Raw genomic sequence first — 27,776 nt, 5'->3', positions numbered from 1 at the left:
GCAGGGAACCAGGAAGTGCTCCCAGCGACGCTACAATATAGTTTAGTTTGTGGGTGTGAAAAGCAGGAATGCTGCTGAATGCTTCATCTTTAAAAGTGCCTACCGTTGGAATTAGGGAGCTGTTGATGTAGTTGGAGGCTAATATGTACAGTTGTTACCAACACCGCTTTAATGGCAACCTTAGCAATTCAGAACGCCGGACTCAGGTTAAAAGCGTTATGTGTGTGCGCTCTCTCCGGGCACGCACACTCACACACACACACACAGAAGGAATTGGAGCAGCCGTGTCTGCTTATCAGAGGTCTTTAGCGTGCACAACACCAACTTTAATGATGAGAGAAATGTTCTATATATCTTACTAAATTGTGTCAGTGTGATGTGTTTGTGTGTGTGTAGGCGGGGGGGTGTGCGTCTCACTGCGGCGGAGCAGTCATCACATCGATGCTAGATAAAACTATGACTGTGTTGTCTTGAGTGTTTACATTTCAATATATCTTTGTTTAAACTTGTTTCATGTAAATTGAGGGAGCAAAAGCAGTATCGGCCACAAATATCGGCCCAAGCAAAATCGGCCATCGGCTAAGGGTGATGGAAAAAAATCGGTATTGGCATCAGCTCGAAAAAACCCATATCAGTCGATCCCTATATGTGATACATAACCGGATATGACGTTTATGTTCTACGAGCTGTCTAATTAAAATCTGCTATTGTCAGTATGCCACTCAGAGACACTCAGGTGAGGACCTGCATGGTTATAGTTTAAGGTCACTGTGAGCAGAGGAAGTCCTCTGGTCCTTGGACTTCAATTAGCTTAGCAGGTGGTGACTTCGGGGGGGCAATGATGGATGATTGCTTCACGTAAGCTGGGAGTCACACTGCAGAGAGCAGCGGGTGTGTCATCAGTGCACTGCTCAACATCCCATAATGGTCACAGCTGTCATGAAAAGTCTTGCTGCTGTCAATATATTACTGCTTACTTCACTAACTTCCTAGGAATAGAAGTATATATATGAAGCATATATGAGTATGTGTATGAAGTAGTCAGTCACCATAAATTAAAGCTTTTTGAGTGACTATAGTATTGAATTGACTATAGTGTGGGGTCACAAGTACAATATTATTTTTGTTTCCTCTTCCAGGAGTGTGCGGCTGCTGTGGGCCATTGAGGCCACGCTACAAACGTCTGGTGGATAACATCTTCCCTGAGGACCCCAAAGTAAGTCCTTATTATTTATAGCTTTGGGGTGGCAGGTAGGGGGCATTGACTCGAGCACACATGAACGTGCGCAGCCAACTGTAATGCAATTGCTCCTCTAAAGTTGCAGTTGAGATGCAAATGTATGCGTGCAATGCGTGTGTACGGGTGGGCCTGTCATGATAACAAATTTTGCTGGACAATATTTATTTTACAAATTATTTGTCAATATTGTATATTATTGACACCATTTTTGAGACTTTTTTCCATTATTTATATGGCCTAATAATGAGAGCACATTGTATCAAAAGCATCCATCCATCTATTTTCTATACCACTTATCCTCACGAGGGTCGCGGGTATGCTGGAGCCTATCCCAGCTGTCTCCGGGCGAGAGGTGGGGTCCACCCTGGACTGATGGCCAGCCAATCACAGGACACATATAGACAAACAACCATTCCCACCATTCCCACATTCATACCTGTGGCCAATTAAGCTAACATGCATGTTTTTGGAATCTGGGAGGAAACCGGAGTACCTGGAGAAAACCCCCAAACGCACATTGTACCCAGGTCTACCTGATCTCCTGACTGCGTGGCCTACATGTTAACTACTCGTCCACCGTCCACTTATCTGAGACACCGTTATGTCTCAGATAAGCATTGTAGCTGATGGCCAAAATAAAAAAGTGCAGTTTTCCTCAAAATGACCTCTGCTGTGTTCTGGCGCTAGATAAAAATTCAGTGAAATACAATGAAATCCTTCTTGGGAGAAGGTGGGTGGTGCCCCTGATATAGTGGTAGAGGACACACTGGTCTTATTTAGTCTTCATAAAGTCATAATAAAGTCCGTGATTTGCATGTGAAAACAACAACGGTGTTGTTCCGACTTCGGTAAAGCTTTGAGCAGCAACGTTTGATCATGTGACCCTGTTAAAACATAGTTCAACTCACCAGGGAGGGATTTGTCTCTATTATTACTTTGGAGTCCTCCACCCAACACTCTCTGGGGCTTTTGGCGTAATCGAACAGGTGCGGTGGGGAATGGAAACGCTTGAATTGGTCGCCACCTTGTCAAATTAATTATCACTTGTGGAGAACCCAAGCACAGGAAAATACTCTGGGGAGGTTATGTCTCAAATAAACTCCTCCCTCCTCCTCCTCCTTACAAGTGACCTGCTGGGGAAGTGTTTACTTTTATTTCATTTTTGCTGCTTTTCACTCACTGATGCACATTACGAGCGTCATGCCATTGAAGCACAAACTTTAGGCACTTCCCTTTTCTCACCACGTGATTTTTGTCTTTTTTGTTTCTTCAGGATGGTCTGAGCAAGTCAGACATGGAAAAGCTGACCTTCTACGCCGTGTCTGCCCCGGAGAAGCTGGACAGGATCGGAGCGTACCTGGCTGAGCGGCTAAGCAGGGATGTGGTGCGGCATCGCTACGGGTGAGTGATGTAGAGCCTTCCTTCAACTTAATGCTTGCTGTTAGCATGGGACTGCTAATAAAGGCATTAAACAGTAGGGTTTTTCCACTTCATTTGTTTAGAATTCATATTTTTAATTCATTTTACACTTATTTTTACCAGCATAGCGTGTCTGCTTTTTGACTTAATTAATAAAATGTCCATTAATTAAATTAATGAAAAAAACTTGTATTTATTGATGCATTACCTCATTGGACGATTTTGCCCAGGAATTGAGAAAAGGTAGCCTGGCTAACTTTTCTAATGGAATCTGCACACATTGCTACTAAATATTGAACAAACTGTAATGCCTGTGTTTGTGACTAAGGAAGATATGGTCACAGATGCAATTCCAACTGCATACAGTATGTAAGATATTTGTTTATGACACGCTTATTTTGTTTACACAGACGCAGGGCAAATGGCTCTCTTATTTTGAAGGACGGTCAAGTTTGTTCTTGTGCTTCGTGTGTGTGGACAATGTCTCAGACGTGCTGCGTTCAACAATAAACATGCTTCTTGTATTGTTAACTCAGAACCTGCACATTGTCATCAAGCATTGTAAAACATTGGATAGATGTTTTACATAGACACCTGCAAATGCACATGCAACACCTGGGATGAAGACTGTTTCTCCATATAGTTTCAGATCATTTGATGCTAAAACAAGCCTGACTGTCCTCAGGAACGTGGTGATAGCCATGGAGGCTCTGGACCAGTTGCTGATGGCCTGTCACTCTCAGAGCATCAAGCCCTTTGTGGAGAGTTTCCTGCACATGGTGGCTAAACTGTTGGAGTCCAGAGAACCGGATTTGCAGGTGCTGGGGACCAACTCGGTAAGACCACAGCGCTTTAGTTCGGCTTGTGCCTAGCTTGAATTAGGAACTTTTATTTTCAGCCTCATTCTGAGCTGCATGTCACTAGTCAAATGTGAAATTGTTTTTAGTTATTTTTTTGGGGACTTTTCACAAGATAAAAGCGGCAAGGAGACAGCGCTGCAGCCTGGAGGTGCATGTTAGCGCTCAAGCACCTAATTTAACGTTACACTGGCGCTGCAAATGGCTTTTATCACATTCTGGGAAACACACAGCTAATTATTATTAGCCTCTGAAAGCCGCCAGCAAATGTCAGCCCTGTTTCACATTCCCAGCCGTTTCAAGGTGAGTGCAAAATATACAGGATGTATTGTCTGCTCCAGCCACATCGCTTCACCTAAGTGGGAAGTGAAGGGCATTTTCCACGAGGGATTGGTATTTATGAATGAACATTATTTTTATTTATGACTGATATTTGGATGCTGACAGAGTAGCATGTAGCCGAGGTTGAAGGCAGGTTGCTGCTTGTCTGCACAGCACCTTCAGGTCAGCAGTGGGTTAATTAAATTTTTCCTTGTCGCACCAACAAAGCGGAGACGGCCCTTAATGTGTGGGCTTGTTTATGCGTCATGGAAAGGGATAACCGCTCGACTGCTTCAAAGCAGCTAATTAGACATAAAAATCATTTGTATGAAGAAAGACATGCCAGTCACCTCAACAAAATGTCACCTTTATTTATTATTGGTTATATTGTTATTGTCACTGCTAGCATTAGTTTGGTCAAATGCAGACATGTTGGCACAGCTTATGCTTTCTTGACAGATAGCAGTGGAGATAACAGTGAGCTTGTTGAAATTGTGTTTTTACAGTATTCTGTAACATGGAAGTTTTTTTTACGCCATAAAAGGCGTGTCTCTACCTTGACACCTCCAACTTTCATGAGAAACATAATTTTACTTGTACTAAAAAACATACAATGTAAAGAGTTTGTAATGAGATGATTTTTGTCACTGTCACCTTCATAGTGCAGTCAAATATGAGCACTGCTTTTAATAAAATTTTTATTATTGTCTGCAAATTGTTATTTTTCATGTGTCGCTCTACTGCAGCCTACAGGTTGAATGCACCTGCAATGTATGACATGTCTTGTATAATTGGGTATGTTGAGTTGTGTTAAAGCTGATCATCATGGAATGTGGATGATGTTAATGTGTGCTATAATATCTTAACTAATTTTTATCAGTAACAGTGTACTAGTGGTAGGTTATAACATTTTGTTTCTGTAATGTGTGAAGGTGAACGAGTGCATGTGTGTGTGTGTGTGGGGGGGGGGTGTATTGTATGTTGAGAATGGCTTCTGTGTTGTAATTATTTTATTAGCATAGCACATTAAAGCACCTTACATTCTTTTACAACAATGCCATTGAAGTAGTTAAAGGTGACTTCAAATTTATTTCAGCCAAATCATCATTTCAGCCAAAAGGCGCTAAATCCGAAAAAAAAAAAATTTAAAAAAAATATATAAAATACATGGTGTGTGCAGGATTTTTATAGCATGCATTTTTATGACCTATATTGATAGCTCTTTCATTTGCAATATAGACCAAATTGATTGATATGTGCGTAATTAAAAATCATTGATTTTCTCGAAATCAGTCAAAATGGATTTAGCGCCTTTTGGTTGCAAGCTCTTCATATGTGTGTGTGTGTGCATCTATATATGTATATGGTCTTATTGAGTTCAACTGATGCAGTCAAATGTCAAAAGTATGTTCTTGTCTCTTCCTACAGTTTGTGAAGTTTGCCAATATCGAGGAGGACACGCCCTCCTACCACCGCCGTTATGACTTCTTTGTGTCCCAGTTTAGTGCTATGTGTCACTCAACCCACGAAGACGTGGACACCAGGACCAGGTGGGATTGACTGCTGATGCACAACGCCATGCTGAGAGAACTTGTTTGTATTTGAAACAGCTCGGTGCTGATGAATTAATCAGCGGGCTGATTAATTGGTCAGACTGTAGTTGATACAATACAGTTATACAATGTAACATTTACGTACGTATATACCGATGCATTGATAAATTACAACAATGCATTGAGATGTAGGTGGCTGTTGAGGCCGGGGGCCTGAGCGGCCCAGTCGAGGCGGCCAAATCGGGTTATTGGGACATGGAATGTCAGTTCTCTGGTGGGGAAGGAGTTGGAACTTGTGCAAGAAGTTGACGTAATCCAACTAGATATAGTCAAACTCCCCTCAACCTCAGCTTGTGTGGTAAAGAGATGAGGAAAACAAAACACGCATGTACATGACAATTTACAGAGGCCGACAAAATTCATTCATTCATTTTCTACCGCTTATCCTCACGAGGGTCGCGGGGGTGCTGGAGCCTATCCCAGCTGACTTCGGGCGAGAGGCGGGGTCCACCCTGGACTGGTGGCCAGCCAATCACAGGGCACATATAGACAAACAACCATTCACACTCACATTCATACCTATGGACAATTTGGAGTCGCCAATTAACCTAGCATGTTTTTGGAATGGGGGAGGAAACCGGAGTACCCGGAGAAAACCCACGCATGCATGGGGAGAACATGCAAACTCCACACAGAGATGGCCGAGGGTGGGATTGAACGCCGGCAAAATTATGGACTTTATTATTTATCGTGCAATTAATTGATTTATTGATTAGCGTGACGGGCCTAGTTGTAAGAAAGAAAAGCTTATGCAGACTTGATAGAAAGAGTCTTACTTTGTTCATTTGGAGTCAGCTGGGTCGATTATTAGCATTTAGCATTTTATTACCATGGTCCATGGAGAACTACTGACTGCCATGGCCTTTTTTTTCACAGCTATTTACCATCTACACACACATTGACAAGGCTTTGTCCTCACGCAGGGCTGCAAGGCTAGCTGGTGTTTGATTGGCAGGGTGTGGGCGGGGTCAGATTGTGCCACAGGGTTGCTCAAACTATCAGACTAAACATCAGACTAAATATGGCCGTGATTCTAGCGGAATGTAATGATTTTGATGCTCTGTTGGGGACATGTGACATTTGACCACTATCACATGAGTTGTTTTCTTGTTTTGCGTCAGGATTCGTGTGGCAGGAATCAAAGGTCTGCAGGGAGTGGTCAGGAAGACGGTGAATGACGAGCTGCAGGCCATCATCTGGGAGCCTCAGCATATGGACAAACTCATCCCTTCCATGCTCTTCAACATGCAGGACAGCGACGACCTGGACAGGTATGGCCCTCCATCAATTCTCTATATGCTGTAACGCCTCAACATCATAGTGGATACAGACATCCATATTTGCCCTTCCCTGAGAGGATTGTGATTCCTTCTGAAGCCAACTGCTAGCCCAGAGTGGCAAGGAGGGATTTGTCCTCTTCACCCTCCACCTTATTACAAACCTTCAGTCCTCCAAGCCGAGCTGCTGCAAATCCTCTCCAGGACAAATCCAGGACTTTCTCCAGCTTCTCAAACATTGGAACACACGTTGATTAGTCTTCACATGTTTTTTGTTGTTTCTTTTTTGTTTTTTTGGACACAGAGAATTGGCATTCATTCTGTTCTTCATCAACAAAAACAACCGACAGCTATACAGCTATACATATCACATTAGCCATGCTAATTACAGTAACATGCTCATAAACCTGACATTATCAATGCTAATAAACATAACAATTAACATATGACATTGGCCACACTAATGAACATGCTATTTAGCATGTGACATGTGACCATGCTAACAAACAAATACATAAAATGTAGGGTTTTTTATTCGTGGTTTCTTGCTGCCATCTTCCTCAGGTAGTTTCCATGTCAACAAAAATCTATTTTTGGACCTTGCCTTCTTTTTAAATCGCTGCTTATTCTTTTTCTTCTTGATTGTCTTCCTCCACGTGTGTAAGAACACAAACATTCTGTCCTTACAAGACAAATTAGTATATTTATCTTTTGTTTGGTTAGATGATTTATCTCCGATACCTTTCTTTCTGTCTGTATGTCAGTGCAAGTAGCCCCTTTACATGCTGCATGTCCAATTATCCTGCAAATATTCCTTCAGTGCACTGCCACCATGGGGAATCTTTCTGCCTTATTTAATGGCCTGCTATCAGACGGTCCTAATGGTACTCTTGCAGCTTAATGAGCAGCTCCTTCACTGAGATATGACTCTTTAAATACCCTAAACCAGCAGAGACTCTCACACTTGTACCAGTTATGCTCATTCCCATCATGTTGTTCGTAAGTACTTCTCACACTGATCTTGTTCAGTGTTATTTGTGAACAGTGTGCTCGCTATTATGTTGTTCCCAAACAGCATCATGCTAACTTTGGCCCGCAGTGTCCTGTCCTTTCTAACAATTGACCTGCCGGGAGCTGTGGTCAGAGGACGCACATGTCCAGCATGCTGAAGGCAGAGTGCACAAAAACCCTTTGTGTTTGACAATGAACTGCTGCACACACACACTCTCTCATTGGTAATGACCTAAGAATGTTGGTCGTTATTGTTGTTTGCCTCCTGCAGTCACGTTTGATGATCCATCTCCAACAAGCAGCGAATTGATTGACTGTCTCGTAAATAATAACACCCACTTCTTGTGGTTATCTTTGGTCATTGTTATTCACTAAAGATTGAAATGCTGTGGCCATCTACAGTAATTTGTATACACTGTACAGTGGGTGTCATAAGTATTTGATCCCCTGCTGATTTTTGAAGGTTAACCTCTTACAAAAATATGAACCATTGAACATTTTTATGCTATGTTTATTTGAACAATGAGCAACAGAATGTAAACAAAAAAACCTACAGATGTACTGCTGTTGTATTTGAGTGAAATAAGTATTTGATCTCATTTCAGGAGGGATTTTGATCAGAGCAACATCCCCAAAGCAGAATATTTCCACCTGCATGCATGAGTGATGAGGTTGTTGGGCTCATATTCACTATTGTTTTTTGCGCCAAACACGTCCAGTTGACGTGATGCCAAAGAGCTCCAAGTGTGGTCTCATGTGACCACATCACGTAGTGGTTGATGATATTGATGTTAGTGATCCACTTTATGGAGTAAGTACACATCTTTAATCATCGTCCTCACACACACACACACACACACACAATTTCATTTTTACGTCTCATTTGTTGCCACTAACAAGCAGCGAGCATTTCATTTGGGCCTGCGTGGGACCTCTGGAACAACTAATGCCTCTCGAGAGGTGTCTGTGATGCCTGCGAGTGTGGCTCTTTGTGCCAGTTTTTACTCGCTTCATTTTCATTGAAGCAGGCAGTCTGTGTGACCTACTGCTGACTCGGCAGGAAGTACTGTAGATGATGTTTGTGCGTCAGTGATGATGTCAGATGACATTATATGCAAACATGAAGTAGCTCATAGAGTTTTTTCGTCCCACTCAGATCTGCACATATTCACATGTCTGGGAAGGAGGTCTGTCTCACAGTCTGTCTGTCTCTGTCAGGGCGGGGCATCCCAGCACGCCATCAGTGTCGGATCAGGATGGCGAGGAGAACCCGGCCACGCTGGCAGAGAGCTGCTTCAGAGAACTGCTGGGCCGAGCTGCATATGGCAACATGAACAATGCTGTGCGACCCGTGCTGGTGTGAGTAGATGTAGAACACACACGCAGAATAGGAAGATCTTGTTCGCCCCCTGCTGGCAATAGCGTTAGGTGTGGTGTTGTTAGTGTTTTACTTGCCTGTTACAGCACCCCCTGCTGTGTAAAGTATTCAATTCCATTTGCTGGACTGCACACATGAGTTCACCCTGAGTATGTTCGTTAGTCGTGATTGATTCTCGGAGCTCTCATGCTGTGGAGACTTTGACTGCGATGTCTTCTGCCCTCAAGTGAGGGCAACTGAAAGAAGTTGTGACGCTGGTGTCGATGCAGTCCTGCTGTGATGTCCATTCAATGTTGAGAAGCTTTAATGGCTGCAGAGCTTCTCTGCTGTCACTTGGCTCAGCTTCTCCTCCCCCAACAGGCGAGGGGGGGCTTCTACTATAAATAGAAGCATTGGGGTTCATGGTGGGGGGAAGAAGGGTTTAGGAGGTTTCGGATTGACGTCATGTTGGGGGAGGCTCTGCTGCAGCTCCACTGGTCTTCTCATCTTCTTCCCCCCACTTTCAGCTAAAATGGCTGACGATACAGGCGAAGACTTGACACCATGATTGATTGTCAAAGTAATCAGTTGGGCTGTGTTTAAATGGAATACTTGTTCCAGCACATGTCAATCAGTATGGTGTGTATACTGTGTAACCTGTGTGCGGATTTAGTCCCTACCTAACTGTCTGTCTGTCTATCTTTATCTATATACAGTGAAGAAAATAAGTATTTGAACACCCTGCTATTTTGCTATTTCTCCCACTTAGAAATCATGGAGGGGTCTGAAATTTTCATCGTAGGTGCATGTCCACTGTGAGAGAGATAAACTAAAAAGAAAAATCCAGAAATCACAATGCATGATTTTTTTAACAATTTATTTGTGTGATACAGCTGCTAATAAGTATTTGAACACCTGAGAAAATGAATGTTAATATTTGGTACAGTAGCCTTTGTTTGCTATTACAGAGGTCAAACGTTTCCTGTAGTTTTTCACCAGGTTTGCACACACTGCAGGAGGGATCTTGGCCCACTCCTCCACACAGATCTTCTCTAGATCAGTCAGGTTTCTGGGCTGTCGCTGAGAAACACGGAGTTTGAGCTCCCTCCAAAGATTTTCGATTGGGTTCAGGTCTGGAGACTGGCTGGGCCATGCTAGAACCTTGATATGCTTCTTACGGAGCCACTCCTTGGTTTTCCTGGCTGTGTGCTTCGGGTCGTTGTCGTGTTGGAAGACCCAGCCACGACCCATCTTCAATGCTCTGACAGAGGGAAGGAGGTTGTTCCCCAAAATCTCACAATACACGGCCCCAGTCATCCTCTCTTTAATGCAGTGCACTCGTCCTGTCCCATGTGCAGAAAAACACCCCCAAAGCATGATGCTACCACCCCCATGCTTCACAGTAGGGATGGTGTTCTTCGGATTGTACTCTTCATTCTTCTTCCTCCAAACACGCTTATTGGAATTATGACCAAAAAGTTCTATTTTGGTCTCATCTGACCATAAAACTTTCTCCCATGACTCCTCTGTATCATCCAAATGGTCATATGCAAACTTAAGACGGGCCTTGACATGTGCTGGTTTAAGCAGGGGAACCTTTCGTGCCATGCATGATTTCACATCATGACGTCTTAGTGTATTACCTACAGTAACCTTGGAAACGGTGGTCCCAGCTCTTTTCAGGTCATTGACCAAGTCCTGTCGTGTAGTTCTGGGCTGATTCCTCACCTTTCTTAGAATCATTGAGACCCCACGAGGTGATATCTTGCATGGGGCTCCACTCCGATTGAGATTGACCGTCATGTTTAGCTTCTTCCATTTTCTAATGATAGCTCCAACAGTGGACCTTTTTTCACCAAGCTGCTTGGTAATTGCTCCGTAGCCCTTTCCAGCCTTGTGGAGGTGTACAATTTTGTCTCTGGTGTCTTTGGACAGCTCTTTGGTCTTCGCCATGTTACAAGTTAAAGTCTTACTGATTGTATGGGGTGGACAGGTGTCTTTATGCAGCTAACGACCTCAAACAGGTGCATCTGATTCAGGATGATACATGGAGTGCAGGTGGACTTCTAATGGGCAGACTAACAGGTCTTTCAGGGTCAGAATTCTAGATGATACACAGGTGTTCAAATACTTATTTGCAGCTGTATCACACAAATAAATTGTTAAAAAAATCATGCATTGGGATTTCTGGATTTTTCTTTTTAGTTTATCTCTCTCACAGTGGACATGCACCTACGATGAAAATTTCAGACCCCTCCATGATTTCTAAGTGGGAGAAATAGCAAAATAGCAGGGTGTTCAAATACTTATTTTCTTCACTGTATCTATATTTCTATGGATAAAGATAGTAGGGTTGGCCGATGTGGACCTCAGCATATATTGCGATATATTTGGGATGCAACAAACCAAGCTACAAACCTTAATGAAATACACTTGTCTCAAATTGTCAAGCACATTTATTTATTGGTTACATTTATTCAGTGGCTAACTGTCCAAATGGGCTGTCAGCCTCTGCACACGTTGCTACTAAATCTTCAACAAACTGTAATGTGCTTGTGATGACGGAAGATGTAGTCACCCATGCAATTCCAACTGCGTATGGAAGATATTTTTTATGACACTCTTTGTTTTGTTTACGCTGACATGCAGCAAACGGTGCTCTTATTTTGAAGGACGATCACAGAAGTATGTACTGTGTGTGGAGAACGTGTATTTACGACTAAGACAAGCTGCGTTCAACAATAAACGTGCTTCTCTGATTTTTTTCACTCCAAATCTGCACGTCGGACATTGTAAAACATTCCTTACATTAAAGCCTCAAAAAAAGGTGAAAATGTACTCATCGAACCCGAGTCACACGCACACACAGCGTGCTATACTAAGCTAACCTCTGCTAGCTTCCCTTCACGCTCTGTAAGAGGAGATGCAGGCTTTGCCTTGTGCTTAATTTTGCTTGTAGAACATTCATTCATTCATTTTCTACCGCTTATCCTCACGATGGTCACGGGTGCTGGAGCCTATCCCAGCTGTCTTGGGGCGAGAGGCAGGGTACACCCTGGACTGGTGGCCAGCCAATCACAGGGCACATATAGACAAACAACCATTCACATTCACCTATGGACAATTTGAAGTGGCTAATTAACCTAGCATGTTTTTGGAATGTGGGAGGAAATCGGAGTAGCCTCCTAGCTGTGACGCCTGTGCGCTAACCACTTGTAGAACATTTTTGTAGTAATCCTCACTTTTGATGCAGTCGGCGCAGTCGTTGATGATTTTCATGAGTCATCCGATACAAGGTCAGCAAGTGTTGTGGATTCAGTCTGAAGGCAGATCCATCATGGTCTTCTGGGGTAACCAAGTCACTATGTGGCTTCACATCAAGGCGATTGTGGTGCTACTTTCTCACTGAAGAGAGCAGCAAGAATCATTTCAGCTAAAATGTACTGTCAGAAACATCTGGATTAAAATCCCTGTATGTCAGTATTTGCCAATACAAGAGCAGGTCATTGTGTGGAGCATCAATAGCTGAACGAGCTGCCAGGAACTATACACAAGAGTGATGAAGATAATAAAGTCCTTCAACTTTGGCATTTGGTGCTTTGCAGTTGGTGGCTTCTACTGGGAGTTTCTGAACTTCTGATTCAAGCGGACATATTTTCAGGAACTACAGCAGCTTAGCCTTTCACCTGGCTTTGTGGCTAGCCCCAGATTGTTACACTATTTTTTGAGCTCCAAGGAAAAGTTGTGCAGACTGAAAGTTGTTAGTGGCAAAGATGCAATGATACACAAGAAGGCAATTTTTGTAGACATTGAGTGTGAATGCTGGGGAAATGCTGTACAAAAAATGTGGAATTATGGGATGGTGGAATACCATTAGCTTGAATGTTTTGATGCTGGGATGGTTTGAATGGGTGGAGTAATGTCCATCATTACCATCATTTAAGTGGGAAGTTTGGGGCTGGAAAATTTGGAATTCCAAGATAACATGAAATGTGGAAAATAGAATGTGTTTTCAATGAGCTGAATGTTTTCAAGTTGGAACGGTTGGGAAAAATGGGTGCAGAATAACATATAGTATGTTTGCATGCTCTTCAGCATTGACACAATAGTAGTGAATGACAAAATTGTTAGTTTTACAGTTAAAAAAAACAGCTTACTGACAAACAAAGGAGGTAAGACCCTCATTCCCCAAAACACCCCTTCATTCACTTTAAGACTTTTGGACACTTGCTGTTGATTGACAAGTGCCCCCTAAACTACAATGCAGTGACACCAGCACTCCTTCAGGAGTTAAAAGTCAGCCAGCTGCCATTAGGGCAAAGGCGGCTCCATTTTCCTTCGTCAGAGGCGAGCAGCAGCTGTGCCTCACGGACACGTTGGCCTCCAGGGTGCAGGTCGGCGCCCGCGTAGACCATCAAATCTGTCTTTCCCATCTGCCGCGAGACCTCATGTTGACTTCCTCTGAACACACACCACAATGAAAGCTCCACCTGAGAAGATTTTTATTGTGACACCAGTGCTACTTGCGTCCACAGTCACCTAGACAACCATCACCTGTGGGAGCCCAATGAGTTTGCCGTTTCCTGCTTCAGGATCATCATGTACTCCATCCAGGTTTGCCCCATCCACCATTGTCCCTCTTCAATCCGACATTAGCTGCTCTAAATTAATAGCTTCCTTGTCGTACAGGCTCAACACTCGCACCACGTCATCCAGCAGGTGTTGGGCCACCTGGACACACACAACAAGAACACTCCTCGTGTGCGCGCCGGCATCGTGCAGGTGCTGCTGGAGACGGTGGCCATCGCCGCCAAAGGCTCCGTGGGTGAGTGATGTCACTGCGTCTATCATGCCTGTAAATGCTGACATTGGCTTCCGTGTCCCACCACCTTTCAACACCTCCATCTGGGCAAACAAACACTAATGCTGCCTAGGAACCATCCAGGAGTGCAAGCGAGGTGACACGTTCACCTCTCTTGGTGAACACGGCACCCCTCCCAACCTGTGGCTGGGTACAGTATGATATTGAGATGGACACATTTAGCCCGTGCTAGCATAGCTTAGCTCCGTGCCGTGACGTTGTAGCCTCAGACTGCGTTTGTGATGGTTGTGGTGTCATATTTCCTGATGGTGTGCGAGGGCAGAGTCCTGGACATACATGTCATATCTCGTGGGTTTCTCTGCTGGTCATGTGAATCTAGGTCCCACCGTGCTGGAGGTCTTCAACACGCTGCTCAAACACTTGAGGATGAGCGTGGACTTTGAGCTGGGCGAGAGCTCCAGGAGAAATTCCAGCAGCAGCGTTTCATCCGGCCGCAACAAGGAGAGTGAAGAACGCATTGTCCAGAACGCCATTATACAGACCATCGGTGCGTGTCGCCATTTCACATTCTAGCACATGTCGTGTGAGTACAACATGCTTGTCTCTCTACTGTCCTGCCAGGATTCTTTGGTGGGAACCTGCCTGACTACCAGCGAGCTGAGGTCATGATGTTCATCATGGGCAAGGTGCCTGTGTACGGGACCCCGTGCCACACCTTGGACACAGTCAAGATTGGGTGAGTTGCAGTAACCGTAGACAGGAAGTGAACATGTTATTGACATGTGGACATATGCTGGCAGAGTCCCCCGCAAGATGTTTCAACTCCCACCTCAGGGAGAGTTTTGATCGTGTTCTTAAGGAGGCAGCGGAAATTGAGTCTGAGGGCACCATGTTCCGTGCCTCCATTGTTGAGGTGGTTAATTGAAGCTGTGGCCGTGAGGTGGTCAGTGCCTGTTGTGGCGGTTATCCCAGAGCCTGTTTGTAGACATCAGCGGTGAGGGATTCCGTCAAACTGAAGGAGTCTATTGGGCCTTTTTGGCCCATGGAACTCCACAGGCACCAGCAGGCCAAGCGGTTTGTGGCTCTGGTTCTTACTGAGGCAAAAACTTGGACATGGAAGGAGTTGGAGAAGCGATGCAGAACAATTTTCGGATTGCTTCGAAGACATTCTGGACCACCCTCGTCCATCTGTAGAGGGGGAAGCAGTACACTGTAAACACCGTGTATGGTGAGGATGGTGTGCTGCTGACCTCAACTCGCACCGTTATCTTCAACTTTCAGTCGATCGGGTTGCAGCCTAGTCTGAAGAGCCTGGGATGATAAAATGCAAATCAATTCCTGAAATGCATACAATGTCTTGTTCCAATTTTTAGGGGGGGTGATATTTCATCACTCCTTGTCAAAATTAACCTATCTTTAAAATTATACACCATATCACTCTGTAAGTGATAAAACCTGCAAGCTGGGCAAGGGGTGAAATAATTCCCCCACTGTAAGCTGATCAATATGTGACTGCTAATGGAGGATCAATACCCTTCTTTCATCATGCATCGTTACAGCCGAGCATGGGAGGGATGGGGTGATGAAGCCTGATCTCAATTGGCGCAATTGCTGTATTTTCATATCACCTGCCACGACACTGACACGTGCCCATGCAATTATCATGACTTTGTTTTCATATACTGGTCTGTTTGAATGTGCTCTCCGCCTCAGAGTCAATCCTCCATGTCCATGTCAGTTGAAGCTGTGTTGAGTGAGGAGAATATAACGGATATAGTGGATACCCAGTGTCGTCACATCTCCAGGACATCCTGCTGAGTGTATGTCCACAGCAAAGAAAGGAAATCTAATCCATCAACAGCGAATTCTCCTCCCCCAACAAGATTATGTCCCCCAACAGAAACAACACCACCACCGCCAAGCCCACCCCCCAACCCCCGCCTTGAAGCAGTGAGTGTTTGTTGCCACAATAACGTCTTTTTCAATGATCTTGTCCTCTCAGACATCAGGGAACCAAACGGATCCAAACCATGCTGCTCAGCTCACTCATCATGGTGAGTCTTAGAAAACAGTCAGGTATCATTCCAAATCTTTTGGATCCCTCTTCATTCTGATGGTCATATCAAGTATTCAATTCAGTGATTTTATTTTGAGCCTACTAATTAGACATTTGTGTTTGTCTGGAAGCAGTCTGACCACACCTTATCACACACCACACAGTACACTTCATGCATGTTGCGTACACTGTGTACTTAGTTCACTACTTTCTACGCTACATGTTGCTCATCATCCTCCATTATTTCAAGGAAGTCCCTCCCCCTTCGCTACATAGCCAAGATGGCAAGTATTGTGGGTGGTAAGTGTGGTTGGGCATCGAGTCACGAGCATCAGGATCTTCAAAAGGTTTTTATTTAGATTCCTAGTTTCAATGCCAGTGTTTGCCCCCTTCCTGATTTTTGCACACTTAAATGTTTCAGATCATGAAACAAATGAATCTACTAGTCAATGACAATACAACTGAATACAAAATGCACTTTTTAAAAAATTAGGGGTGCCAATAGATTTAAATATGAAATTAATTAATTGCATTTTTTATCCATAGTTAACTCATAATGAGTCACAGAAGTTTCTATCTATAATATAATATTTTTGTGGTAAACACTCCCATATGCATCTAGATAACAGGTTGGGTAAATTTATTTAAAGAATGAATTTGCAGAAAGCCAATACGCACACAGCGCTAACATTTCAAACTCCATGGCTCCATCCAATCGAAATTACTGAGGAAATTTCCAAGGCTATAGACCACAGTAAGTGCGTAGCTGCAGTATTTAAGGATCTGACAAAAGCCTTTGATACAATTAATGACAACATCCTAATTACCAAATCAGAGGGTTAGTGTTGAATTGGGTCAAAAGCTATCTCACTAACCGCAAGCAATATGTTGAGCTAGGAGGATGCACCTCTGCCATTTAAATATATTGTGGAGTACCCCAGGTGCCGATACTGGGACCAAAACTGTTCAACTTGTATATTAATCACATCTGAAAAGTGACATAATACTTAAAGTGAGTACTATTTGTAGATGATACTACCACCTTCTGTTTGGGAGAAAGCTGGAGAAAGGGCTAATCGAAAAAGTCACAGATAAAATGGCGTGACTAAAATGATGGTTTGAATAGAATGTCCTTGAGCCTAAGTAAAATGAAATTAATACTATTTGGTAAAAGCACAAAGGGTACACAAGCAAAACTACAAAGAGACTGTGTGGACATCGAAAAGGTGAACGAAAATAAATGGGGCATCATAATAGATGAAAAAATGGGCTGGAAATCTCAAAAAATATAGAATATAGTGAGCAAGAAATACCTCCAGACTAAATAAAACAAAATTTGTCCTGTCCAGAATTGAAACAAGGAATCGGAATTGGATCCGGAATTGTTCAAATTGAAACGGTGCCCAACCCTAGTGGTAAGTGTCCATCACTGCACACTCACCACGTCCCTGTGCAACGTCCCTGTACTGACACGTCACTGCATTGTGCCGTACTTCTCAGTGTGAACACATATGCAAGTACTCAATTGCACTAATTGCCACACAACCACACACAGACTTCGGCATTCTCATGCACGGTGCTTTCAGTCCAACCTCCATCTGTCCTCATGTCACCTCTGCTCGCTGCCACCTGGGTCCAGTGTGCAGCTGGAGGAGAAGGTGAAAGGTCACAGTCGTTAAACCATGCTAAACATGCTAGTCACGTGTGCATGCGTGTGTTGGCCTTGTTGCTGTGTGAGCTCCTTCCTGGCCAGCTCTTTACCTGGCATGCGCCAATAAGTCCCGGTCAAAAACGCTATACTTCCGCTCGTTGTCACGCAGCTTGCGGCTGAAAAATGCAAGTGATAAAGTATAAATGGAGCCCTTTTAGTCGCTAGGTTAGTTCCATTTTGTCATCTTAGGGAATGAACATTCAATTTTTAATAATCAACTTTTTTAAAACAGGGCTCTAATTTTGCGGCGCAGTGCACTACTATGCGCAGCCAATGTGGTAGACTGGACGGTGTAGAGATGGCTGTGGCGGCGCACCAGAGGAGCTGTCCACATCTTAAGCTTGGCGTAGTGACAATTTCGTGACAAAATAGCGCGGCAAAGGTATGGAGAAGCTCCGACCTGTTCTATTCTTGGCGCAGGCGAAGCGCAGCCTGCGTAAATGGTAAATTGGCTGACAGTCATACAGACAGTAGTAGACATGTCATCAAAACCTCACAGGCATAGTGACGCATTTTTTTTTTGCACATTTCAGTGGAAAAAAAACAATGACAGCAACCACTTTGATTAGTTAAGATTACACGAGGCTGTGTTAAATCCTTGCGTGCCTTCTCTCCTCCCTTTTTGCCACTTGCACCGGTGGGAGGGATGGAGGCGTGGGTGCGCTGTGCCAGACTGCACTGCTCACGAAATTTGCAAAGTGCTTTGGCCACAGTCCGTGACCAGCCAGTACTGGTCTACAAAATTTGAGCCTGTTGAGTGGAAATATTTCCTTGACATGTTTCGACTGTCATTTGCAGGCTTCCTGACCACAAGAACTTATGGGACCCCCAAAATCCACAAAAAAGACACCACCTTTTGCCCAACTGTTGACAGTGTAGGATCAATCACTTATAATCTATCAAAAGTAGATAATGAAACCCCTTCTTGGTATCATGGAGTACCACTGGATAAACGCGAAGCAACTTGCACTCAAGAACTCAATAACATAAAACTAGAACATTATGAGATTTTTATCTCTCATGATGTCTACTCAGTACTCCCCAAAACACCAGTGGATGTCACCCTATACACATGGTTCACAAACGCCTCAAAGAAGACAGAACACTACTCAACTTTGTTACCAGATACACATATTATCAATATAGGGTATCTTGTACAGACAAGAGAGCGGTTTGCTGACCCCCTGTCAGCCATAACAAGCAGCTTTTTCATAGAATACTTGGATACTGAAGCCATGAACACGGCACCTAACCATTGCAGACCCACGTTCTGGAAACGCTGCTGGCACTACATCTTAGAAGAAATTCATAAAGGACATACACAGGTACCTACAGACCATCTTAACAGCAACGACACAACCAGAAATGTAAAATTCACACACAAGGAAGAAAAAGACGCAAACGTATCATTTCTGGATATACAAATCCACTTCAAAGGCGGCCAACAGCTGCCAAAAACAAAAACACAATTCACTGAAAACCTACACAGACCAATATTTACTTTGGACCTCAGAGCACCCCACTGCACACACTCTGTGAACAGGCCGATATCATCACTGGATAGGAGTAGGATAGACTCACTCAAAATTCGCCCATGTCCAACTTGGGCCGTCAGGAAAGCAGAACGATAAGTAAAATGGGACCAAGAAAAAATCAGAACAAAAACCAGAAAAAAAGGAAGACATCATCACCTTATATATGTTATGATCACACATGAACTTGTGGTGTTTCCTCCACTGTGAACGCCAGTGTAATGTTTAATTCGCAAGACAGCAAGAGAAAAATATTCCCTGAGGACAGAAGTAGCTTGGAGAGTGTAAACCCCTTTGAAGTTATACAAAATCAAGGCACGTCCTACTAATGAGCAGGCAGAGAAACAAATTACAAAACTTCAAAACACATTTCAATTACCAACTATTTACATTACCAAATGGATGATCGTTTCATCTTCCCTTCTGAAACAGTTCCAAATCTAATTCTAAGGCATTTCCCATTAAACAGGCATTATACATCCATTTCAACATGTCACATATCATCATGGACTGGGACAGCACCAAAATCATCAAGACACAAACCAACAAACACAGACGATGGATCAATGAGGCAATTGGGATGAAAACACCATAAATTGAGATGACGGAGCATATACACTCTCTCACATCTGGGACTCTCTGCTCCAAACACCAAGAAGGAACCAGGAACCAGGTGGAACTGTCAGGTTCGCCTGGTTGGCCACATCTAGGTGGTACAGCTGGTGAGCACCACGTCACCGTGGCCAGCCGACCCCTCTGAATAAGACCGCAGATGAAAACATGTCAAGGTAGAACTTCAACCTGCCAGAAGGAGGAAAATTGGGGAAAAAAAGGAAAATTGAACGTTCCAATGCAACCCTACTCTTTCTCAGCAATAAAAACGGCAATAAACAGAACATATCAAAAATAATAACAGATAACTGCACAACATGGTTTTGTGAAATGTGTCCATCCATGTTTCCTCTTCTTTCTCCCAGGCGTGGTCTGGGAGTGTCTGGGTCTGGGAGAGTCCCACACAGTGCAGTCTGTAACTTCTGATGCGTTGTTGTGGTGGTAAATCCAACATGTCTGCCTCACAAAGACAGTAGTTCTCGTTTCTCCCAAACTCAACCCCCCCCCATGAACATTATTAAGACCTCTGCTTGTTAACATGACTTACCAACACACAGGATGCGTGTGTGTGTGTGTCACCTTTAATCACTCACACACACCCTGCCCCCGCCTCCAGGTCACCTCGGGCTTCAAGTCCAAGTCCATGGCTGCAGCCCTGCCCCCTCCCTTCCTGGACCCGCTCTTCTCCATCTCCCTGATGGAGGACAGCGAGCTGAGACAGCTGGTACTGGAGATCCTGCACAACATCATCGATCGCCATGACAACCGAGCCAAACTGCGTGGCATCAGGTAAGAACCTTGCTCTCCTCGCTGCCGCCATGCTGGATGCTAAATAATGTTAAATATCTGGGGCTTGCCCCGGGGGCGCGGTTGGTGGTACCTCCCTTAGTCTGTCCTTGGGGGGGAGCTCAGTGGTCTCCAAGCAGTGGGGTCCACCCATGGCCTGGGTGGCGTGTGGGGGTGGGGGGCATGCGCCTCGGAGTCCGGCCTGCTGGGGGGGACGATGCTCTCCCGGGCGTTTGGGTGTCTGCTACCACTGGTCTCTATGCTCTGCTGCATCGCTTTCCTGGTCTTCGGGCTAATCGGGGATGGTTCTCTGGGGTTCCTCACCCCCACCCCAGTTTCTCTTCTTCTTCTTCTTTTCTGTGTTTCTTCTTGCTCCAGTCCGGCCGCTCCAAATGCGCATAACAAAAACATCAAATAACGGCAAATAAAATTTCACAGTACAGGGAAGTTGTAGCTTCCACCTTTCCTGAGCAAATCTGTTTAGCATGTAAGGGCATTTAGATCAACAATACTATCTGCCCCAATGGCTGGACAGGACCAAAAAATAATAATAATAAAATAATGTTAAATATTTGCCAAAGGATCATCCCCAACGTGACTGCACTGAAGATCAAAAGAGAAAAGATCTCCAAGCAGGACGTGGCCTTCATGAAGAAGGTCAGTTGCATTGGGTTTGTTATTTCTGTTGCTATGGATACGTGCTATCACATAATTTTATGGAGAATAGCAGAAAGTAATAGGTGTCATGTCCACCCTGCAGCACGGCCAGCAGCTGTACCGTCACATCTACCTGGGCTGCAAGGAGGAAGATAATGTGCACAAGAACTTTGAGCTGCTCTTCACCACGCTTGCCATCCTCACCATCGAGCTGGCCAATGAGGAAGTGGTCATCGACCTCATCCGACTGGCTGTCGCTCTGCAGGTGATGTCACATGACTCACCTTGTGTTGGACAGACTTTTCTAGAAGCTTGCTGATCATGTGACAGGATATGGTGCTGGCCAATGAGGAGAACATGCCCATGTCGATCCGGTGTGGGGTGATGGCGTTAGTGGCGGCATACCTCAACTTTCTGAGCCAGATGATCGCCAACCCATCTTTCTGCCAGCACGTCAGCAAGGTGAATCCACCCCGTCCTCTCGTAGTCTTCTGCCATCTTGTGTGTTGACAACGGGTCTCCGCCTTCAGGTGATTGAGCTGAGGAACATGGATGCGCCATATCTTCTGCCAGAGCACATCTTCAGGGACAAGTGCACGTACGTGTCCTCGCCTGGACATTTACTCCGGGACATCCAAACATTCTAGCTGGGTACCGAATGATGATGATGTTTTCTTCATCTTGGCTTTTCAGCCTTCCTGAGTGTTTGGACAAGGAGGAGCGAGCCTTGTACTTCCAGACAGCTGACATGGCCGAGTGCCTGGCTGGACCAGGATACAACGCAGAGAGACTTTCCATCCCTTACGTCCCGCAGGTCACAGGTATCCACACACGCAGTTCTCGTTGGTCTTCTGCCTCACACACTTATCTTTCCTGATACAAGCCTCACATTTATCTTTGCTTGGGGGGGGGCTGGAGATACGATGAAGTCCAAAGGTCTTTCTTTGTAAAGATCTGCAAAGCCCTGGAAGCATCCAGCCTGCAAAGAACAGCTGACTGTTGTTTTCTTTCTCAGTTCTTTACACGGTGGGAAAAATCCTGCACAGGTGCAAACAGACGTCACAAGGTAACCATAGCAACCATGTTACTGTGACAGGCAGTAGAACCCAGAGACCCTTTAGATGTTCCCACCTGCTGTTCCTGTCATTTAGTCATTTCCTGTTTGCCACTTTAACGCCACCACTCTTGATGATTTGTTCTCGCGGCGCACGTGCACATGGGCACATGGGCACATGGTGAGTATTCTAGAAAGACGTACTTGGTCGTGTTGGGGTGTGTGTCAGGATGGGGTCGTGTTTATATTTAGGGTTAGCGTACCGTGCTACATTAGGGCCTTTCATGGACTGAGGGTTAGGGGTTACGGTTTAGGGTCCAGATGGATGGACCTTGTATGAGCTTATTAACATTTAGGTATAGTTGTTCAATAATACCTTCATCCTCAAATATACTACCATTGTACACACAGTACAGTGGTTTGGAAAGTAAGCCTATTGAATGAAAGCATATTGAGTTAAAGAAAACAGAACCAAAGTTCTGATGAAGTATTTCCTCTGGGGCGTTCTCTTCCTGCAGATGAAGACCGCCTGACGAGGAGGAAGAGTTTTGTGGACACCGTCTCACTGCAAGTGGACATGCTGTCCACTAGTCTCCCTGACAAGGTCAGTTTCACAAAGGTCCTGGTGAGACCATTCTGGTCCACTTCACTGAAGATCCATAATCACACGTTCATTTCACATGTTAACGTGTGTGTGTGTGTGTGTGCAGTCACAACTAGCTGAGGAGATTACCTTTGAGACCCTGAAGAAAGCCATTGGTAAGATGTTAGCATACATACGTTCCAACAATGGTCAAAGTTTGTAATTGCATGTGTGTGCTGCGCAGACACAAGCGGGCTGGAGGAGCAGGAGCGCGAGCGAAGACGTCAGGTGATGGAGAAGTTCCAGAAAGCGCCATTTGAGGAGCTTGCCGCCCACTGCGAGTCCAAGGTACTACAGCGAGATTTTGTTGTCAAACGTTGTTAAATGTGATGCTCACACTGGTGTGTGTGTGTGTGTGTGTGTGTGTGTGTGTGTGTGTCTGCGTGCAGGCAAACATGCTGCATGAGCGTCTGGCACACATCTTTGAACTCACCATCAGGTCAGTGGTCATTTCTTCCTAAAAAGATCATCATTGTGTCATGATGCATCAGATGACACACATAGAAGAGTCAGCATCCTCAAGTCACATGACCCCCCCCACACAGGCCACCACCCAGTCCGTCTGGAGTGGTATCTGTGTCATCAGGCCATGCCCAGCACCAGTCTGTGCCCGTCTACGAGATGAAGTTTCCAGACCTTTGTGTCTACTGAGGTTGTCACCATGGAAACGTGATGCAGGGGCAGCACTTCATAATGACATTTATCAGAAAGTGTCATGATCCTGAGCCAAATTAATAATAATGAATGATTGATTGATTGTAGAAGCTCAGCTGTCAATCATATCATCAGTCATTCGCCGTCATCACCTTCACAGTTGCAGCGTGCCCTCTCATGTGCATGTTCTTCTACAATGCGGTCAGCAGCAACATTTCATCATTGGAGTTTGGAGAAAAAAGATCATTTGGTGAAAAGACTTGAGAGTTTGACTGACGGGGGGGGCGACATCTGATGGAGTGTAGGAGTGAGTGAGGGTCATCGGGTGATGAAAGGTCAGCGTTTGGATGACGGAAACTTCTGCAACTCTAAGTGGCGGTCCGAGGTCAGCGGAGATTGTGAGCCGGATGTGGTCAGATGGCCAGGATGTCAAAATAAATGCTGGAATCTAAATGAATGTTTAATTAGCGCTTTAATGCCAAAAGACAAATAGGCTTTTATTTTATGCAGTAGAGAACTACAAGCAAGATGTTTATTAGGAGAGAAATGAATGTGTCATTTTAGCGATAGATCATCTATTTTTCTATCACTGCCTACCAGACGAAAGTTTATTTTATTGCACAGTGTTGTTAATAACGCTTAGAATGTACTCTTCATCACACACTTTTTTCTTGTTCGATTTACTTATTTAGAGCAACAGCAGATCTATGTACACAGATCTATGTGGACAGGTATGGAAGGTAGGAATGCAACTTTTGGACACGTTGCATTCAGGAACCATTCATGTGTAATGAAATTTCAGTCATTATTTTGACCACAAGAGGGCGCCGAGGCTCAACTGCCACCTCATTAAAGCCAGCATGCCAACTCGGCACTACCTGCTCCTTATGCATGGTGACATAACATTCATTCATTCATCCATTTCCTACCGCTTATCCTCACGAGGGAGCCTATCCCAGCTGTCTTGGGGCAAGAGACCTGTGGAGTACACCCTGGACTGGTGGCCAGCCAATCACAGGGCACATATAGACAAACAACCATTCACACTCACATTCATACCTATGGACAATTTGGAGTGGCCAATTAAGCTAGCATGTTTTTGGAATGTGGGAGGAAACCGGAGTACCCGGAGAAAACCCACGCATGCACGGGGAGAACATGCAAACTCCACACAGAGATGGCCGAGGGTGGAATTGAACTTGTCTCCTAGCTGTGAGGCTTGCGTGCTAACCACATGATAAAGAAAAAAAGATTAACAAAAAGGCCGGTGGGCTGCATGGGGGATGAGTTAGCATGCAGGCCTCACAGCTAGGAGACCAGGGTTCAATTCCACCCACGGCCATCTCTGTGTGGAGTTTGCATGTTCTCCCCGTGCATGCGTGGGTTTTCTCCGGGTACTCCGGTTTCCTCCCACATTCCAAAAACATGCTAGGTTAATTGGCCACTCCAAATTGTCCATAGGTATGAATGTGGGTGGGAATGGTTGGATAGGCTCCAGCGCCCCACCCCACAACCCCGCAACAACAACCCTTGTGAGGATAAGTGGTAGAAAATGAAATGAAAGAACGAAAAAAAAAAAGGCCGGTCAAAAGAAAATTTAGCACATTGGCGGCAGTTGAGCGTCAAGGCTTTATTTTATTTGAGTGTCTTGATAAAGTGAATAAAGTTGACATTTGAGCACCAGTTGTCTTCATCAGCTTCATCTCCAGGTACACAAATCATTACAAATGTACTTTGACTTTGTAGCCCTCAGTTTTTCTCCTCCTCCTCTTTTTGGGGGGTCTGCTGACCCGGCGGCAGGGAGGCGCTGACCCCTGCATTGCCTGCGGTTTGCTGCCGCCATTCACTTTTTGTCACACATGCACTGCAGCTTGTCACACATGGACATGCCCCCACCTGAACACAGTGCAGGACATGATGAGGAACATCAACAGCAGGAACACGCAACATCTGCGTTGGACTCATATCGGGGTTTCCTGTCTGTGCACGAGATGTGTGCACTCGGCTTCCTGTCGGCGCCACAGCCCTGCGAGGTGATCTGGTTTGAGACAACACTGGTGGAAGAAGCAGCACCTGATGGGAGAACATCACAAGAACATCCTCACCGAAACTTCTGAGGCTGTCAGCTTCATGCCAGACCAGCAGGCGGTGACAGCGGGACAATTTAGCCAATCAAGATCTGCTGTGGCGACTCCGTATCAGGGAAAAGCCGAAAGAAACCAAATTAAGGCGCCTGAAGAAAGTAATTTGTGTGGAACTCTTCTACCTGTCCAAGTGGTCCACAGGTTGGCCGCTGCCCTCCTGACCGCAGTAACAGCCGTCCATTTCATACTCGTGCGGACATCGTCCGCTCAGACGTCGTAGCATCTCGCCTAACGCCAGCATGGAGCTCCGTGTGCGCCCATCTTTGGCGTACACATCGAAGGAGGAGCTGCGTTCTGTGGAGCGGACACCAGGTTGCGTCACTTTTCAATGTGTGCGCCACCAAAGCTTTTATGTACCTGAACTTTACCTGACAGAGTCTGAACATCTGGTAGACCAGCGGCGTCGCCAGGCAGACTTCATTGGGGCAGTGCCCCGGTATTGATCTGCAGTTCCCCCCGGTGTTGATCTGCAGTTCCCCCCGGTATTGATCTGCAGTGCCCCGGTATTGATCTGCAGTTCCCCCCGGTATTGATCTGCAGTTCCCCCCGGTATTGATCTGCAGTGCCCCGGTATTGATCTGCAGTGCCCCAGTAATTAAAAAAAATCAGAGTTTTAAGTGTAAGGCACATACTACTTAGTATGGTAATTCATTGCAGCTGTATTCACTCCACATAAACAATGGTTAAATAATATGGCAATTTATTAACGTGTAGGGACTTCAGCTGATAAATACTTGTGTGTCAACTCCAAGTCGAGAGAGCGAGAGAAAGGGAGAAAGAGAGAGAGGGAGAAGGAGGGAGAGACAGGCGATGAGAATCATTTGCTGTATGAGCTGTCGGGGGAACTTCCAGTGAGTTTCATGGTTCATGGTCTGTTCATGGTCTGCTGGTTCTGCTCAGGAACCTGAGCATCCTGAACTCCTCATCAATGATGATTTTGAGTAAGCTTGTGTTAACAGATGTTGACAGATGTAGCCTATGGATGGTGCAGTGGTTCTCAAATGGTCTCAAATGGTAAGATCAAGTCGTGATCCACATTTTTAAACCATTCAAGTTTATTTCACAGAAAACGGCTCCACGCTTGGCTGAGAAGCACGATGGGGCAGGATAGGCTTCACCATCTTGCCATCATGTCGGTGGAGAGTGAGGAATTTCCAAGTTAAGCCACAGCCAAGTGATTGACCACTTTAAAAATGAAAACAAGACGTTACAGTTTACTTCCTAAGAATGATTCCCTGAAGAGACACACAACAGTTGTGTTTTTGTAACGCTTGAATGTAATGGTTTAGTAGTCTAGAGTAAAGTACACAAGTAGGCCAAATGCATTACTGCAGTACATTCAGGTGGTTAATGAAAGATCTAGACAACAACATAGTCTGATATGATTGAATAGTTTAAACATCTATTTATGTTCTTCGATGATTAAGTGTTGAATTCTCTTGCGCGCTTTGCACGCTCTCATGAATTATTTGAGCCCCAGGTGTACCCCAGTACAGTATCAGGTCTTTTTTTTTTTTTTTTTTTTTTTTGTCCCGTCCAGCCATTGGGGCAGATAGTATTGTTGATCTAAATGCCCTTACATGCTAGACAGATTTGCTCTGTGTCAGGAAAGGTGTTGGCTACAACTTCCCTGTACCATGAAATTTTATTTGCCGTTATTTGATGTCTTTGTTATGCCATTTGGGACGACCGGACCGGAGCAAGAAGAAGAACAGAAAAGAAGAAGAGAGAAGAGAAAGGTGGGGTCGGGGGGGGGGCAGTAGAGGGAGAGACAAAAACAGCAGCAACAAGAATTCCCAAAACAACAACAGTGACAAACAGAACAGTTAAATGTCAATGATGGCTAAGGGTCACACTGGAGATGATATCAGTGGAATGAAACAGTCTAACTTACCAATAGCAATAGTAACAATGAGGACATGACCCATGATAGTAAACACAATTGCAACCATACAGTTACAGTAATTAAAATCTCATTGCTTGACATCATTATTACTGTAATAATAGCAT

The 27,776-nt window shown here is 44.8% G+C and overlaps 1 protein-coding gene and 1 long non-coding RNA gene across 7 annotated transcripts in view; one reads left to right on the top strand and one right to left on the bottom strand.

Moving 5' to 3' along the window:
- Positions 1 to 24,738, top strand: part of efr3a (EFR3 homolog A (S. cerevisiae)) — a 34,552-nt gene extending 9,814 nt beyond the window's left edge. For 3 of the 6 annotated variants that reach the window (XM_058075031.1, XM_058074950.1, XM_058074867.1), the window contains exons 2-25: positions 1,140 to 1,216; positions 2,514 to 2,641; positions 3,345 to 3,495; positions 5,266 to 5,387; positions 6,572 to 6,721; positions 8,957 to 9,097; positions 13,631 to 13,709; positions 13,785 to 13,920; positions 14,030 to 14,107; positions 14,297 to 14,464; positions 14,539 to 14,653; positions 15,920 to 15,971; positions 20,445 to 20,617; positions 21,196 to 21,271; positions 21,375 to 21,536; positions 21,602 to 21,733; positions 21,802 to 21,869; positions 21,965 to 22,092; positions 22,287 to 22,337; positions 22,844 to 22,929; positions 23,036 to 23,084; positions 23,153 to 23,256; positions 23,358 to 23,407; positions 23,514 to 24,738. In XM_058075031.1, coding sequence (XP_057931014.1) covers positions 1,140 to 1,216; positions 2,514 to 2,641; positions 3,345 to 3,495; positions 5,266 to 5,387; positions 6,572 to 6,721; positions 8,957 to 9,097; positions 13,631 to 13,709; positions 13,785 to 13,920; positions 14,030 to 14,107; positions 14,297 to 14,464; positions 14,539 to 14,653; positions 15,920 to 15,971; positions 20,445 to 20,617; positions 21,196 to 21,271; positions 21,375 to 21,536; positions 21,602 to 21,733; positions 21,802 to 21,869; positions 21,965 to 22,092; positions 22,287 to 22,337; positions 22,844 to 22,929; positions 23,036 to 23,084; positions 23,153 to 23,256; positions 23,358 to 23,407; positions 23,514 to 23,619 — 2,582 coding nt within the window. In that variant the 3' untranslated portion in view covers positions 23,620 to 24,738. The remainder of the gene's footprint in view (positions 1 to 1,139; positions 1,217 to 2,513; positions 2,642 to 3,344; positions 3,496 to 5,265; positions 5,388 to 6,571; positions 6,722 to 8,956; positions 9,098 to 13,630; positions 13,710 to 13,784; positions 13,921 to 14,029; positions 14,108 to 14,296; positions 14,465 to 14,538; positions 14,654 to 15,919; positions 15,972 to 20,444; positions 20,618 to 21,195; positions 21,272 to 21,374; positions 21,537 to 21,601; positions 21,734 to 21,801; positions 21,870 to 21,964; positions 22,093 to 22,286; positions 22,338 to 22,843; positions 22,930 to 23,035; positions 23,085 to 23,152; positions 23,257 to 23,357; positions 23,408 to 23,513) is intronic. The other 3 variants (XM_058075210.1, XM_058075121.1, XM_058075296.1) reach the window with 2 other exon arrangements.
- Positions 24,739 to 25,275: 537 nt separating this feature from the next.
- On the bottom strand, positions 25,276 to 26,197 carry LOC131131231 (uncharacterized). Its single transcript, XR_009130165.1, has 3 exons — positions 26,135 to 26,197; positions 25,889 to 26,060; positions 25,276 to 25,695 (listed from the first exon to the last, which is right to left on the bottom strand). It is a non-coding gene; the product is annotated as an uncharacterized LOC131131231 (long non-coding RNA).
- Between the last annotated feature and the right edge of the window lie 1,579 nt (positions 26,198 to 27,776).

This window comes from Doryrhamphus excisus, chromosome 1 (assembly GCF_030265055.1).
Source record: "Doryrhamphus excisus isolate RoL2022-K1 chromosome 1, RoL_Dexc_1.0, whole genome shotgun sequence".
In the NCBI taxonomy this organism is placed as follows: Eukaryota; Metazoa; Chordata; class Actinopteri; order Syngnathiformes; family Syngnathidae; genus Doryrhamphus; species Doryrhamphus excisus.
Note: the sequence above shows the minus strand (reverse complement) of the source record. Positions and strands in the feature narration are given on the sequence as shown.